At 36.8% G+C, this 17844-nt stretch overlaps 1 protein-coding gene across 14 annotated transcripts in view; it reads right to left on the bottom strand.

The window, feature by feature from the left end:
• The window catches only part of LOC121896021 (cell wall protein RBR3-like), a 58957-nt gene that overhangs the window by 5318 nt on the left and 35795 nt on the right, over nucleotides 1–17844 (bottom strand). For 10 of the 14 annotated variants that reach the window (XR_006095889.1, XM_042409631.1, XM_042409630.1 and 7 more), the window contains 3 exons: nucleotides 2284–2436; nucleotides 1013–1165; nucleotides 575–901 (listed from right to left, as the gene is read on the bottom strand). Coding sequence is in view for 13 of the 14 variants with exons in the window: in XM_042409631.1 (XP_042265565.1) it covers nucleotides 575–901; nucleotides 1013–1165; nucleotides 2284–2436 (633 nt within the window). In the remaining variant the exon portion in view is untranslated. Of the gene's footprint in view, nucleotides 1–574; nucleotides 902–1012; nucleotides 1166–2283; nucleotides 2437–3063; nucleotides 3391–3706; nucleotides 4049–4574; nucleotides 4747–5541; nucleotides 5728–11352; nucleotides 11702–12584; nucleotides 13529–17844 lie in introns of those variants that run through there. The other 4 variants (XM_042409639.1, XM_042409640.1, XM_042409641.1 and 1 more) reach the window with 4 other exon arrangements.

Here is a 17844-nt window from a genome sequence, read left to right as displayed (position 1 = left end):
TGAGATGCTGTTCTAGACAGAAAGATCATATTGACAGCATCCATCACATACACAAGAAATATGCAACATTAAATATGTTAATGAAGTAAATGATTAAGATATGTTCTATTAATCACTAAAAAGTATTATTATTTGGACAACTACTATGACTCCGCCAACCTCAGCACTCCTCTTGTTGTCACAAATCACTTCTGGCTGTGACCCTAAAAAAGAGATATTTGTTTCTGTCATGTCATTTCCATCCACTCTTTAAATTTTGTATTCAAAATTTTTTTTTTTTTTAGATTATTTCTTTTTTATGCCTTTATTTGATAGCGATAGTGGAGAGAGACAGGACATGTGGGGAGTAGAGGGATGACATGCAGCAGACAGTCCAGCCAGCTGGGAATCAAACTGAGGACTCGCTGCTCAGGGCGTTAGTGTCCATGTGATAACCACTCAGCTATCAGGTCACCCCCAAAATTCATTCTTTTTTATTTGAAATGAAAATATGACAACTTTTCATAATATTAACCATTTAACAATTGATATTCATTGAACAGAATGTGGACTGAAAATTAAATATATAACTCACCATCGACAACAAAGATCGAGAACGTGTAGGATGAATCTGGAGACGAAGCTCTGCCGTAACCACAGCTGTACCGTCCTGTGTCTGACTTCTTCAGCTGTGTGATGGTCACATACAGTCCAAATACAGATCCTTCTCTATATTCAATGTTGTATCTGCCATTCTGAGCTCTGTTCTCTTCTGTGTCAACCAGGATGTCTTCTTCTTTTTTACATTCATCCTTACAGAAGAACTTCCTGCTTCCATAGACAGTATTGAGGCATTCTTGTGTGACACTTCCTCCCACAGTTTCTGCACGGGAGGAACTGGTGTTTTGACCCAACGTTGCAGCTGAAAAGTTGAACAATCAACAGTTACTGTCTGTACTTGACTGTTTTAAGAGGACGTTTTGTTGCAGAGAGACAGTGATGGACAGATGGACAGACATGAACTGTCCTGTACCTGTAAACTGCTCTGTGGTTTCAGGGAAAGATGATGAAGGTGTGAAGCTTCCTGAACTGGAGATTAAACTCTGTGTTGTTGTTGGTGTGGAGGCTGATGGGACTGATGTTGGAAAAGGTTGGAGAGTCCGGTTTGGTTTTGAAGTGGTTGGAGCTGTGAACAATGAAAACACATTGAAACAATCAGATACTGAATCAATAATGCAGAGAAATGAGATACTGCTCTAGACAGAAAGATCATATTGACAGCATCCATCACATACACAAGAAATACACAGCATTAAATATGTCAATGAAGTAAATGATTAAGATATGTTCTATTAATCACTAAAAAGTATTGTTACTTGGACAACTAGTATGACTCTGCCAACCTCAGCACTCCTCTTGTTGTCACAAATCAACTTCTGGCTGTAACCCGAAAAAACAAATATTTGTTTCTGTCATGTCATTTCCATCCAGTCTTTAAATTTTGTATCCAATATTCCTTTTTTTTAACATATGTTTTGGACATTTTATGGCTCTATTTGATAGTGATAGTGGAGAGAGACAGGACATGTGGAAAAAGAGAGTAGGGGGATGTGTTTTTGACCACAAGTAGCTTGTTTTTACATGCAGGTCTACATTGTGCACACGTGGTTGACGTGATACACAATCCTGCCAGTGGTTTCACATCATCCCACTGATCTACAGGATGCAGGAACCTGCCCAGAAACACAGCAATGCACCAACAAAAGCAGGAGAGAAGAAGACTACAAGCAATGCAATATTTAAAATACTTAATATAATCAGCTTTACAAATATTTTATGATTGAGGAAACATATTCAACACTTATGTTGGACCTAAAGGATACACTCAGCATGTTTTGGTGAGTAACACTGAATATAAATATAACCTTGTTTACAAGAAAACTACACAGGGAACCTTTATCAAAAATGAGATCTTCTGTTGAAAAAAAATCCCAAAGTCTTTGATCTGAATGTTTCTTGACTTGTCATGTGCTGACATCACATGTTAATAATTATCTTACATCATTAGAAACGTAGGACGTGTTTAAACATTAGATGTGAAGATAACAAGGAAATTTATTGTAAAATTGAAAGTGAAATGTTTTCTTCTAGGTGCTGAACTGTCTTATGTGCTGAAACACATGTTGGACCTTCTTGTTATTCTTATTAGACAACATTGTTATGCTGAATTTGACTGTTTTAAGAGGATGTTTTGTTGCAGAGAGACAGTGATGGACAGATGGACAGACATGAACTGTCCTGTACCTGTAAACTGCTTTGTGGTTTCAGGGAAATATGATGAAGGTGTGAAGCTTCCTGAACTGGAGATTAAACTCTGTGTTGTTGTTGGTGTGGAGGCTGATGGGACTGATGTTGGAAAAGGTCGGAGAGTCCGGTTTGGTTTTGAAGTGGTTGGAGCTGTGAACAATGAAAACATATTGAAACAATCAGATACTGAATCAATAATGCAGAGAAATGAAATGCTGCTCTAGACAGAAAGATCATATTGACAGCATCCATCACATACACAAGAAATACGCAGCATTGAATATGTTAATGAAGTAAATAATTAAGATATGTTCTATTAATCACTAACAAGTATTGTTATTTGGACAACTAGTATGACTCTGCCAACCTCAGCACTCCTCTTGTTGTCACAAATCAACTTCTGGCTGTAACCCGAAAAAACAGATATTTGTTTTCTGTCTGTCATCCACTCTTTAAATGTTGTATTCAAAATTCATTTTTTAAGATTGTTTCTTTGGCATTTTATCGATTTATTTGATAGTGATAGTGGAGAGAGAAAGAACATGTGGGGAGTAGAGGGATGACATGCAGCAAACTGTTCGGCCAGCTCAGAATCAAACTGAGGACTCGCTGCTCAGGGCGTTAGTGTCCATGTGATAACCACTCAGCTATCAGGTCACCCCCAAAATTAATTCTTTCTTATTTTAAATGAAAATGTGACAACTTTTCATATTTAACCATCTAACAATTGATATTCATTGAACAGAATGTGGACAGAAAATTAAATATATAACTCACCATCTACAACAAAGATCTGGAACGTGTCAGATGAATCTGGAGACGAAGCTCTGCCGTAACCACACCTGTACCGTCCTGTGTCTGACTTCTTCAGCTGTGTGATGGTCAAATACAGTCCATATGTAGATCCTTCTCTATATTCAATGCTGTATCTGCCATTCTGAGCTCTGTTCTCTTCTGTTTTAACCAGGATGTCTTCTTCTTTTTTACATTCATCCTTACAGAAGAACTTCCTGGTTACATTGACAGTATCGATGCATCCTTTTGTGATATTTCCTCCCACAGTTCCTGCACGGATGAAACGAGTGTTGTCACCCAATGTTGCCGCTGAAAAGATGAACAATCAACAGTTACTGTCTGTACTTCCTGTAAGATGCTGCAGTCTGATCACAATATTTCCTGCTTCACATTTACACAGATCCACAGAGTCACACTGGGAGCTGCCCAGTTCAACCAGTCTGACTGCTGGAGTCATGATTTCATCCAACATTGATACACTGAGTCAATATATCATAAACGTCTCACATTCTTCAACAATTTAATTAAATTCAATCTGACTTCATTTATTCTTAAGCTTCAGAATCATTAAATGGGATGAACATAGTAAATATATCAGGTTTTATGACTTTCAGTAGAAACTCACCATCTATAACTGTGATGTCAAAGTCAGTGTAAGCATCTGGGACTGAAGATCCACCCAAACCACATCTGTACCGTCCTGAGTCTGACTTGGTCAGCTGTGTGAAGGTCACAGTCACAGTTCTTCTTCCAGAAGATCCGTCTTTATATTTGATGCTGTATCTGCCACTCTGAGCTGTGACATCATCTGTTTTAATGAGAATGTCTTCTTCTTTACATTTTCCTTTACAGAAGAACTTGGTGCTTCCAGATGAAGTCAAGTGGCAAATAATTAAGCCACTTCCTCCTTCAGCTCCAGCAAAAAGGTTTATTGCATTGACGAGTCCAGTGTTTCCATCCTGCAGTGCTGTTGGAAAGATGAACAGTGAATACTGATGATCAATACTTTGTGTATTGTAGACTTACTGTAAACAGACTGCAGATTAATGAGGGCTAATCCATCAGTTCACAGAGAAGCAGAGATGATACAGAGGCAGCCATTAGCAAAGTTTTCACTGACTGTACAGCAGTTGCTGTTGTTCTACTTGTAGCTGCAGTTGTAGTCACAGTGTCTCTGTGTAACGTCTGTTTTTCAATGTTTTTCTTTCATACTTTCTAATATCAAACACATTAATGAGCATCAAATATTCATGATGGATGGTTCATATGTTTTGTTAATTATATTTAGTTTAGTTAAATTACAAGATTAGATTATAGAGATGTTGTAATTAGTAACAGAATCATTTAGAGAACGACAGGAAAACTAATTAACATGACAGCAACATGAAAACTTGTGTGTTACAAATCTGACATTTGTTAAAATGAACACAATGAATGTCCAGAAGCAGTTTGTGCTGCAGCTTTACAGACACAGTCAGGTAATCAGTCCTCACCTGATAAGAAGCAGAAGAACAGAACATGGTGGATATTCATTCTGAGTTTGATCCTGATGCAGAAAATCATCAAACTGTCAGAGAACTGCCTCTATATGTCTGTCTGATCAATCAGGAAGCTGACAATGCTTTAAGTTAACATTCCTTCCTCTTCCTCTTTCTCTCTTCCTCTCTGTTTGCGACATGATGATGATGGTGGTGGTTGAGGGTACATTAATGAATGAATAATTCTATTTTGGAATTATTCAGACACATTAAACACCAAAAAACCAAACATTCCAGTATGTCAGTAGCACAATATATTGACCTCATACAAATCTTACTGTACTGTACATACTGTATAATATCCCAGGAGATATCCAACAATGACGATTAAATAAATACATACACACAGTCTAACATATATGAACACAACAAGTGTAATATTAATGTGTGTAGATCAGTGGTTTCATGATGAAGCTGCTGACTGAAGATAAGAATAATCACTTTACCCCATTTATGAGCAACATATAAGCATTTAATATATAGTTATAAGGTATAAAGACATTTTATTAATTCTCAGTATTTAGTATAAGTTCTTCTATGAAGACATATTTTATATTAGTATAACTGAGTTTTACTATATTGTCATTCATTCATTATCAGTTTATACAGCAGCAAACACTTCTGGGTGCCAACAGGAGTTATAACATTTATTAAATATCAATATACAACCTATAAATGATAAATGGGAACGGTGTTAAAGTCAAGTGTTACCAATAGATATTCAAACAAATTGAAAGAAGCAATAAGAAATAAGAATTTAATATAAAAGTTTAGTGAATGTCAGCACCCTCGACCAGTTTACACCTAATAAGCTGGTTGCCAACCGCTGTTATAAACCAAAAAGACACAAACAAACAAACACACACACACTGGATACATCTCAAGTCTCTTAATTTATGTCTCCTCGCTCCTTGCCCCTCACCTGAACTGGAAGTTCTTCCTGATGCGCCATTTTGACAGGCGTCCCAAGTCTCTTATTCTGCTCCTAGGAGCAAGGAGCGAGGAGGGGTCTCTGAGGAACGAGGAAACACGAGAGCAGCCTTCACGGAAGTCTTTTACGGGCTGACACGCCCCCTTATTGGAAATCAGTTATTGATTGGACGCTGCAGCTGATCAGACTGATTTGATACATCACTGCAGTTTCATACTGAAGAGGAGACAGATTACAGATTTAATTTAAGTGTATCATTCCCAAGTTTTATGTTTTATTTGTTTTCTGATTCATCATATAGTTAAAAGTCTGTTAATTGTCGGTCTGATCAACAAAAGAATCATAAACAACTTTCTTCATTTATTAGAAAGATTTTTTTTCATGATGTTATTTCCTCCATTAAACTGTTTCTTGCTGACAGACAGACTCTTCCTGACTTTAATTTGATCCATAATAACAGTTAAACACATTTATATTTTACATCATTTATCGTCATTTCCATTCAGTCACATGTGAGGCTGAAAATTTGTCCTGAAACATTTAGCCAAATACATATTTTTCAGTGTTCAGAAGATACCCTGATCATATTCTGGGTTATTGAATGATGAATTCACTATCAGGATTATCAAAAAATACAGATGCAAATAATCAATAAATAGTATAAACGCATTCTGTCAGTAGAAATGGTTCCTGTGCGTCTGAGCAGGACACAGTATAAATGCAGAATGCAGGTTTTTATTTAAGTGTTTGTTGAACAGGTAACAGGCTGCAGAGAGGAAACAGCTGCTCTAGCGGTGATAACTGTGAACCTTTATTAGTATTAACATAGTGCACGTGTGCAGACACAAACTCCATCAGAAGTTTCAACAGCTGTTAAAGCCGACTGACAGCTGATCCAGCTGTGATCAGCTGTCGCCATCACCAGAAACGGACGTCGCTTCACATGACGTTTTAGAGGAGAGGACGTCTCATGTCTCTTAAAACAAATTTCCTCGTTTCTTCTCTCCTTGCTTGGTTTCCTTGCGTCTCTCCTTGCATCCACAGCAGGAAGGACTAAGACGCAAGTGAGGGAAACGTGGATGCAATTTAAGAGACTTGGGATGCAGCCACTGTGTTGTATTGTTGCTGTCTGTGCTGATAAAACTACAGCTCACTGATGCTGAAAACAACATGTGATGTGATTGACAGACAAACTGACAAAATCTGTTCTATTTACCCACAAACATCCGTTTATTTCTAATAATAGACCTGGCAGTTTATGACACAAAGCTTATGTGGGGGAAAATTGAATGTATGTAACCACACAACATATTCCAGTACCTCCAGCTTGTACATATTCTGTTAAAACCATCAGTTTTTGTTTCACAATCAGTGGTAGTGAATTTCTGCACACGTGAAAGCCTGACAGATGTGTTGGAGGGCAGCACAGTTCCTCCTTTATTTAACCAGGTTGGTTGGTTTATTTAACCAGGTTGGTTAAATAAAGATAAAAAAAATGAATAAAACCAAATAAAAAGATATTGTATCTGACGTGCCCTTCAGGGATCATATGCAAGACTCAAAGAGCTACAAATATCCTCAAATGTAAGATCACATTTTTTCAGTGGGAAATACCCAGAAAGAGGAAAGATGCTGACAGAAGCAGAAAGCTTCAGGGATATCTGGTTTATACAGATGTAGATAGATATTTATATAGATTATGTGTCAGCATGTTTCCTCTTTCTGGGCATTTTCCACTGAAAAAATGTGATCTTACATTTGAGGATGTGAAAGTTAAAAAATCTGCTGGTTTTAAAGTCATGTCATCCTAACCCCTCCTTACTCGAGGACCTTCCATCCCATGATGCAGAATGGGTACAGACTGCATTGATGCTGGGCCGTACACTTATTATTACCCCCCTCTATCAATCTATGGCACAACCAGTTGGGTAGGCTAGCAGCACTGGAAGGCTTGTCATACAGACTCATGAATAGGGTGGAGAGTTTCAATCTGAAATGGGAACGTTATCTAGCTGCCATTAGGGGGTAGGACTAAGGGACATGACAGGATGGGGCACAGGGTCCCAGAAGTTTACATGTACCTCTCAGTATCACTACCTCGGTTCCTTGCATGTCAGCCTTTTCTTCATCTATGGTGGGGGTTCATATTAGTGCCCCTTCATTATCAACGCTGCGCCCAGTATCGCTGAGTATGCAACGTGCTATGATATAGTTTTGTTTCATGTGGTTTTTTTGTTTTGTTTTGGGTTTTTTTGTTTTCTCAGTTCTGTTTCTGTTGGTTTGGCGGTTTGCTTCTTTGCCTCTGTGGTCTGTCTTTGTTTCTCTTTGATAGTGGACAATATGTACTGCGGATATCCTCACACTTTCCATACTAGTATAAACACTGATGCTGCTGGATGTCTAACCATCCTTATCAACATATATGCTTGTATTGTGCACCATCTGAAATTTCAATAAAATGTTAATCATAAAAAAGTCATACTATCCTGGTGGATCTTATTAAATTCATTACTAATAATAACAAATGCACTATTGCAGAAAATGCACTATTCCCCCCTGTCTCAGTCATACTTCCTGAAACATCAGTGCCCACCTGTTTTAGGACATAACTTGGCCTTTAAAATAATGAACTATATACTTGTAGCACATAAAGGGTTTGGGAAATTAGGAAGCTTTGACAAACATAGTTGGTTTTGGTTAATTTTTTAAGTGTAAAGTAAGATGCTACGACAACAAAGGAACTGTTGTTCAGAGCTACATTAACACATAGTTTATTGTACAAAAATGAAACTTTAGGCCTTCACTGTATTCAGGATGGGTTCCATCAGACTAAACTAAACACACATTTGCATTTTCACGTCATACATCTAAAAACAATTAGCATTGATCTATAAACCAAAGTCTGAGTCAAATCCTGATACAAAATTTGTAGATGTTGCGAGGTGTTTTAAAAGAGCCACACTGCACCACAGCTTACAGCACAAAAGCAACATTACTCCAATTTTATAAAAACAGTTAAACTGATCAAGCCTGAAACATGCAGATCCCAGGCTTTATTGCCTTCATCTATGTTACATCATTTTGAGAGACAGGTCATGTGGTAGATTTCTTGTAATACATTTCAGTTTCCATTGACTTTTATTTGAAATTTAAAATATTTACAAGTTTGTAGTCATTTCAGAAATAAATGCACAATGGAGCACGTGTGAACTTGTTCACATTTTGTGGCTGTGTAAAATTGTGCTGTCAAAAAATAAGCAAACAATTCTTTAGTGCCAATTCTGTTGCAGGTATCGTCATCAAGTAACATTAAACTTAGTGAAATATTGTGACAACAGTCTGACTCAGTGTGAGTCCTGGAGCCAACTGTCAATCACAGCTGTCAATTAACGCCCACACGGCAGACATCAAAGCTACTATAAGTCTTCAGATCTTATTAACAGAGCAACAATTCCTGAAATGACCACCAGCACACTTATTAGAGGGTCTGAATTTAGAGATTCAGACCATAAAGGCTCCCTGAAAACAATGACTGACTTAGTATTTCTAGAGAGAAGTTGAGGCTTTTTGAATGGGAGTCAGTTGGAGCAGCTAGCGGCCGTCAGGAACACTTTAAGGTTCTTCAGTTTCAAGACGTGGTAGCTGCTGACTGACTGGCATGTATTACCTCCAGGAAGTAGCCATATACTGTACTTGCACCCCAAAGTCCAACACAAACAAATATTGTTGGTGAAAAATGGAGGCATTACAACTTTAAAGGGCAACTACACACTAAATACTTTTTCCTTTTTCACTTTTCCAACAATATTATTGTGTGTACAAACAGCTACATATCACAACGTCTTGACTTTGTGCTACATTGAAAATTTCTCAAAGAACTTCAGTGCAAAGTCCTGTCATCGTTCCTGCACATGCTCAGTGGCGTCTACCGTACAAGGAACTTCTCTCCTGAGAGTTACTTTCTGTGAAAAACGCTGACAACATACAGACTGAGTGGACACAGCCTGGCCATAGAAACAGGCCGTCACAGGCAGAACAGGCTCCTCAGGGAGGTCAGGCTGTGTTCATTTTGTCATAAAGGGGAAGTTGAGACAGAATCTCACTTCCTATTATACTGTGACAAATATAAGGATTTGAAAAAGGTTTTCTTTGGAAAAAATAAATCATATATATCCTGAATTTATCCACCTCCCTGATCTTCAGAAACTGTCCTATTTATGTGGGGAGAAAAGTCAATGTGCAGTAATAGCTGCAAAATATATTAAATCTCGTCATAATCTGAGAGAAATAAGCTCTGTAGTAAATGTTTCTGTATGATTACATCTGTAAAAATGCCTTTTATTATATTGTATTTAATATTATTGTTTTACGTATTATTGTATAATTATTAATCATCTGTCAATGTTTGTAATTTTCTGTACTGCTTTGGCAATGTAGGTTTCTAATCTGTCATGCCAATAAAGCTTATTTGAATTTGAATTTGAATTTACTATCTTATCACTGTTATTAGTCTTTGGAGCTGTTTCTAAACAAGCTAACATGACCAAACTCTTCATGATGAAGGAAGAACTCAGCTGCCCGGCTTTTAACCAGTATAAACAGGTTTGAACACATCACCCCACTTTAAGCCTCTTTACACTGGCTTACAGTACGTTTTAGAATTGATTTCAAGGTTCTTATAATCACTTTCAAGAACTGAATGGTCTGACTCCTCATTATATCTCTGTACAACCCTGCTCACACTGTGAGATCCTTGAGCAGGGCCTTCTATCGGTTCCAGACTCCCGGCTGAAGACAACAGCTTTGAAAAACCTCCTGCCTGAGGAAATAATGCCGGAGTCAGTGGCTTCTTTTCAATCTAAGCTCAAAATGTACTTTTATCGCACCAACTTCCATGATTTCACCTGATTCTAGTTTTATTCTGTTTAACAGCTTTTAGTATCAACTGTTCTGCTGCCTTCAGATGCTGCAGGGATTTAATAAACTGAAAGAGAAGTTTGTCATACAGAATACATTTTTATAAACCATTTGGGTGCCCCCCCCCCCCCAGGGCAGTTGGGATTAACCCTGAGAGGGGAACTAGACGTCAGTCGTTGAAAGTAATTCTTAAGAAGACAAACAAGCTCACAGTGAATCCTCGTCACCACCCTTCTCAACAACTAGACATTACTTCATAAAGGGAAGTTAGGTTACTCTCTCCCATTCAATTGTTTCATTTCTTTTTTTCTCACTCTGTGTTTGATTTTTATTCTCGTGTCTTTCTCACTCAGTGAGCTGTGAGCCTAGAAGCCTGGATGCCGACCTTCTGCCAATTAAAACAGAGGACATTTGAAGGCATTACAAATTCTGTTATCCTGCAATCTGTTTATTTGTGCTTTTCTTTATTTTTAACAGGAGTTTGCAAAACAGTTGCAGTTTAGACTCATGACAAAGTTTTGATGGCAGCTCTCTTTCTCTCATGCTGTGTTTGGTTTTCATTTTCATACACATTCATACACATATTAAAAGGGGATAAACATCAATTAAGACATAGTAAAAGAGTAAAAGTAAATAAAATCCTAGAGAAGGGATCAAATCATAGAGGTAAAAAGGTCATAGAAGTAGGTTTTGAGTTGTTTCCTCTGATGAGTTCAGTATTAATCAAACCCCACTGTATGTTAGGTAATACCTCATGTTGATCTACAGAAAACCCTAGCATCTCACATTATTTTGGAATGAAAGAAATCAATGACAAGTGGTATCAATGATGACACTGTGATTAAAGTATCTGTAGCAAGGTAACTATTGGTGAATTAAGCTTACCTCTGACTCCGGCTTTTAACCCTCAGGTCTTTAAGCTTCTGAGCCATGCAGGCCTTTATGTCTGCCTCTGCAGTACTTGGAAAGTGCCCTTACACTTGAGCTGTCAAAATAGAAAGACAAATATTGCAAGAAAGAAAATAAGATTCATATCACAAGAGGAAAGCACTGTAAATGGTTTCAGGATAATGATGTTGCACAGGTTTTGTAAAAATACAAAGACTATTTCAATTTCAACCCCTACCTGAGACATGCCAGATCAGAGGAAAAAAAATCAAAATTTGGAAATACAATGAACAAAGATTACATACATGAAATAACAAATAATTGGAAAAAACTTTTAAATTGAGGACCATTACATGGCAATGGAATATAGATCAAAGTGTGTGCTGATGAATCTTTCTCCTTTCAGCAAGTAACATTGCTTGTATCATAGCTCTGAAAAGCCTGAACTCTCAACAAATGGACAAAAAGCTTCTCAGTGAGATTATATTATTGTTAGGATGGACACACATCACCACAAATCTGCAGCCATAGGCAAACACTGAGTCTTAGTTATTTAGTATAATGACAATAGAAAAAAAAGAAAACAAAAATACTTTGTTAAAAACGTTTATGATTTTTATCAATCCCACCCGATTTCAATCATAACTCAACTGTATCTCACGTCGTAAATGATCACGTTTGCAATCATGCACTTAAAAACTATAACTACATACAGCAGCAGCGGACTCTAGGTGGACGCCATCTGCCTTGACCGGTTGAGTTGAGACGTTATTATATTTATATACTCAAAAGAAAGAAGAGAGAGAGAGACAGAGAGAGACAGAGAGTATACTGAGGTGGAAGAAATAATTTCTGCTGCTGGATAACAGGTAGGTTAAGTTAAAAAATGCCATTTGATTTTCCTTCTGAGGTTCTTCAATGGTACTTCGAATCTGTACGTTAATGATAACGTTGTGCAAATCACGGAGTAACTTAAAGTTAACGTCGACGTAACGTTACACCGTGCTAAATTCACAGATGAAGCTATGCAACGAATGATTTCACCGAACAAGCAATTAAACGTGGCAAAAAACGTGACAAAACAGCAAATTTATGTACTTATAAAAGCATACGACTTAATGTTACAACTATTAGCATCTAACTAGCTAGCTGGCATGGTGTCAAAGTAACGTTAACGTTAAGCTAGTTTTAAGTTATCAGTTACTCACCACTCACTGCCAGTAACTTACCGTTGCTGGGTATTTTCGCCATCCTCCCCTTGTCGGCGGAGCTGCGCTCCAACAGCCCAATCATGTCAGAGTCATTCAGCATTTTCTTCTTTGATACACATTTTTCTTTAAATATACTAATTTGGTCGTCGTCGAACCGATAAATCACTGCGTCCCGATCCATTTCTCTGTCTTCGTCTGTGACGTCAATCTGCTTCCAACGGTCAAAGATGACGATGCATTCATGTGCACCATCCAAGATTTGTCTTCATCAAGAGCTTGTCTCACGTTTGCTTACAGAGGATAATAAACGTGTTATGTAAAGTATTTTTGGGTGCAGATTTTACCAACTTAATATGGATTAAATGAAATGAAAAAAATAGGTCAGACATGTAACTACGGAATATATAAACGGTATTACAAAAATAAACCTACCCTATTGCTCCTTAGTGAACATCAGAAACGGACATGGGATACGTTATTTACAGCTTATAAATGCGACATCTCACATATTATAGTAATACATGCGTTTGTGAGACCGTTGTTGTTCACGTTTATGATCATTTATGTATTACACTCGATAACTGTAATATTTCCGTGAGGTCCTGAAGGCAGCATGGGGAACCCAGAGTGTATGGGCGGGAAGCGCGAGCTCCTTGCCTCAATACTTTTATTAATACACTCAATACACTTAGGTGGCGTTAGCAAAATGTCCAGGACGAGAACATTTTACAAAGAGTACCTTTTCAATCCAAAAATCTAAATTCCTCTTGAAACTTGACACGTTTTTTATAACATTCTAAATCATGTCACATGTGAAATGTCTCAGTTTATATGGAAGGGAAAGGTCTTGAGTTTACATGTGAAATCAATCTGTGAGATGTGTCAGTTCACATTGGAAATGTTGATTTTCACATATAAAAGTTTGCATTCAAAACATGTTTTATCACATGTGAAATCACAACATCACATGTGAATGTTTCATTTCACGCATGACTTTATCCCTTTCACATGTTAAGTTTGCATTCACATATAAAATTAAAAACTTTTTTTTTTTTTACATGTGAATTTGAGATACACATGTGATTTCCAAATGTGAAACTTAGGTTCACATGTGAAACCACAACATCATGTGAAATGTTTCACTTCACATGTGACATTATCTTTTTCACATTTAAAGTTTGCAGTGACATGTAAAGCTGAAAACATTTTGTCTTTTTCACATGTGAATTTTAAGATACACATGTGATTTCCAAATGTGAATTTTAAGTTCACATGTGAAATCACAACATCACATGTGAAATGTCTCAGTTCACATGTGAAAGACTGAATTTCACATGTGCTTTTTTCGTAAGGGGCTTCATAAAACTGTCAAGCGAGGTCGCTTGTCTAAGATGAGGAGGGAGCACGTTCCAAATCCTTGGTGCATAACAACAGAAGGCAGCATCGCCATACTTCTTGCTGTTCGGCGGTGGCACCCTCAGCAGACCGGCACCATGCGATCTGAGGGAGCGATTTGGAACGTACTCCAACAGGAAATCTGACAGATAGGAAGGTGCAAGCCCATTCGGAGCTTTAAAAACAACTAAAAGAATTTTAAAATCTATCTTCAACATTACTGGAAGTCAGTGCGAACATGGGAGTAATGTGACCTCTTTTAATGGTTTTTGTTAGAATTCTTGCTGCTGAGTTTTGGATGCGTTGCAGCTGATCAATAGTTTTTTTTTTTGGCTAACCAGTATAAAGTGTGTTGCAATAATCTAACCATAAGAGTAAACGGCATGAGTCAATTTTTTAGCATCCTCTAGGGAGAGGTAGGGTCTGACTCTTGTTATGTTTCTCAAGTGATAAAAGGCTATTTTAGTAACGTTGCTGATATGATTGTCAAAGTTGAGGTGAGGATCAACCAACCTAATACCTAATTGTGAAATGTAATCACTGCCAAATGCTTTATGATGAAATTAAAATACCACTTACTTTATACTGTAGTATTAACATATTTTATTTTTTAACCATATATTGGTCACATTATCCATAATACAATACAGATCTTAATCAATGGAATAAAAACTCTACAGAGTTTGACTCAATCAAAGTTGAATCAATCTATTATTAAAGATGCAAATGATGGAAAACTTAAAGGTTAAAATCAAGATGTAAATATGTTCTTAAATCAATTCAAAATGAACAATCAAGATGCGGCATAAAAATATAAACTGAATAAATAAAATGCAATCAAACTTAATGTTTAAATGAAAATCAAAACAGTGAAACTGAAACATTTAACTTAAAACAATCTGAATCTAAATTATTCTTTAGAGAACAAGTGAAAAGCAGTCAATAAAATGCAATCATCAATATGAGTCTAATACAGTAATTATATCACTGATCAAATCATTCAAAAGAAATAATCTAAAACAAAGACTAGAACATCTGACATATCAGTAAATGAAATGGATCAATAGCAAACATCATTTATCAAACATAATAAATAATCTGTCTAAGTAGGAAAAGGTGAGTAAATAACAGATTGTGAGTCAAGCAAGAGGAAAGTTCAAACTAAACTCAGCGGAACAAAAGTTCTCCCAGGAACTGATGAAGTAATTGTTACTGTTTGTTTGATGGACCCGGTTCCTGCTACATAAGGGTCTGCTCCTGTTAGAAAAACACAGCTTCAGTCAGTCATCTCACATGGAACACATTATAGAAGTGAAAAGTGACGGAGCAGCGACCTCTAGTGGCCTCTGTTCTTATCACATGTCAGTCAGCCTCACAGTGGTGAAAAGAGGAGGATCCACAAGTGATGTACAAGATTTGTATCATTATTATTGGTCTGAAACTGGAATAGTAGATTGACTGATAGATTTACCTCTGGTGGTGGTGGAGCTGGACTTCCTTCCTCCTGAAAAGCATTTAACACAGTGAGTGACGACAGAAAACACATTTAGTGAGATCACATGAAATTGGTGTCACAGAATCCTTGTTCTATATTTTTATGCTCTCTGTCATTTGTGCCATGTGTATTCTGTTACAGCTCTGTGAAAAACACTAATTATTGTGTTTTACACAATAGATAGAAACTAATACTCGCGTTGTTCTCTCCTGACTAGATCCCTGCTTGTGTTGTATCAGTCTCAGATGTACGTTGCTTTGGATAAAAGCGTCTGCTAAATGAAAAATGTAAATGTATCTAAATGTAAGATGAAATAAATACATACACACAGTCTAACCTATATGAACATAAGTATAATATTGATATGTGTAGATCAGTGGTTTCATGATGAAGCTGACTGAAGATAAGGATAATCACTTTACCCCTTTTATGAGCACCATATAAACATTTAGTATATAGTTATAAGGTATAAAGACATTTTATTAATTCCCATTATTTGTTATAACTTCTCCTATGAAGACATATTTATATTACTATCATTCCTTATCTTTTGTAGATTAACACAGCTATTTGCAAATTAATTTAAGATTTATGGTGGTTTATACATATGTAGACTTTACTTGCCTAAGAAATACATCTACCAAGAGCATTTATTAAAACTCTGAAAGTGTCAGAAGCTTGAAATTAATTCTTTTAGTGTGTTGGGAAATGAAAAAGATTCGGTCAAGAAAACAGTAAAACCAAACTTAACCTAGCTAAAGTAGGTCAAATGTAATCATTCATTAGAGGATCAGAGCAAAATAAACATAGCCATATGGTCACTACCAGTTTTCCAGATCCTCTGTGTTGCAAAGCTACTGTGCTGATCCAGTTTGACCTGCTGTGTGTCTGTGGTCACCTGCCTTCCTGCTTCACTACCTTGAGTTGAGATTGTCGACTAGAAGTCTGTTTATTGAATTTAAAAGTAAAACTGTCTTTCACTCAACCTGCCTGTCAGAGTGTCTGCGTGAGGGTTCTGCTTTCTGTTGTCTTAACTGGTTTGTTACAGTACACACTGGCCAAATGTGGACAAACAGCACGTCACCCATGAAAATGGGGATATGAAATTAATTATATGATCTAAGAGTATCAGAAGAGGTTTTCTGAATAAAGAGACTGGGTAACTGAAGCTCCACACTGTCAAGAAACTGAGTCCTTTAAGTGAATTTAGCAAGAATTTAAAGAAGTTCTGATAAACCTCATTAAAAGCTTCTCATTTTTTTCACATTATAAAATGACACTTAATGTTTACAGGCCGGAAAATGTATGATGCAACAATAATTTGAATCAAATGTTAAAGCTCTCTGTGTCTCAGTGTCTTTTTCAATACTGCTATATTTCCACTAATAGTTGATTACCTCAACTGCAGAGGGTACCTGGCCTTTATTGGAAGTAGACTTATATAAGAGAGAGGCCTTTATTTATAATTCCCTCTCTATAACCCTAACCCTAAGTATATTTGCTCATATTTTAGTACAAAGCCTCCTCGCTTTCTGATCTGCTTCCGTTTGCTCTGTTAAATTTTTGTCACTGCATTACCACACATGTACTCATAGAACTGGAGTTACATCCAGGTAAGTATTATTTATGCTTAACTGGCATGCACATTGTATAACAGGCACCAGGAGTTTATCCACCTTTTTTATCAACCCCAGCCTCTTTTTGGGGCCAGCTTTTATTTGTTTGTGTCGACCAAACCCCTGCCATTATCGGACACCTGGCTTTTAATTGACAACCAGCCACTATTAGAGGAAATATGGTACACACATACTGGCTATAAAATGATTCACTATGGTGGACACAGACCTTCCTATTGCTGCTGGAGCAGCAGTCATGTCCTGTCTAAAGATTGAGATCTTTTTTAGACTTAAATGTGTTCTAACTAAAGAAATGGTAATCTCACCAAAACACACAGACAGTTCCAACAATCATTCTTGACTTCAGTAAGTGTTGAACTCGTCCAGACCTACAAATACTTGGAAACTGTGTTTGATGACAGATTGAGATTTAGTGACAGTACAGATGTTATTGTGAAAAAGTCTCAGGAGTGTCTGTGCTGTAAAATAAAAATTCAATTAAATTTAAAATACATTAACAAAAGAAAATGTAATCAGTAGGCCATTGTAGAAAATGTAATGAAGCCTTGTTTTGATCAGAAAAATTAAAAGTATGTTTCACACATCTAAACATGAAAACCAGTTAAATTTGACCCTAACACAATAGGAGGGCTAAACGATTTTAGCATTAGACTGCAACATAACAAAATATGAAAAAAGTAGAGTCTGAATATTTTTTAAATGCTCTGTAATATGCAATTTAGTCAAATATGAACATAATTTCTAGGAGACA

This window comes from Thunnus maccoyii, chromosome 4, assembly GCF_910596095.1.
Source record: "Thunnus maccoyii chromosome 4, fThuMac1.1, whole genome shotgun sequence".
In the NCBI taxonomy this organism is placed as follows: domain Eukaryota; kingdom Metazoa; phylum Chordata; class Actinopteri; order Scombriformes; family Scombridae; genus Thunnus; species Thunnus maccoyii.
The sequence above is the reverse complement of the archived record's forward strand: the minus strand, read 5'-3'. Positions and strand labels throughout refer to the sequence as shown.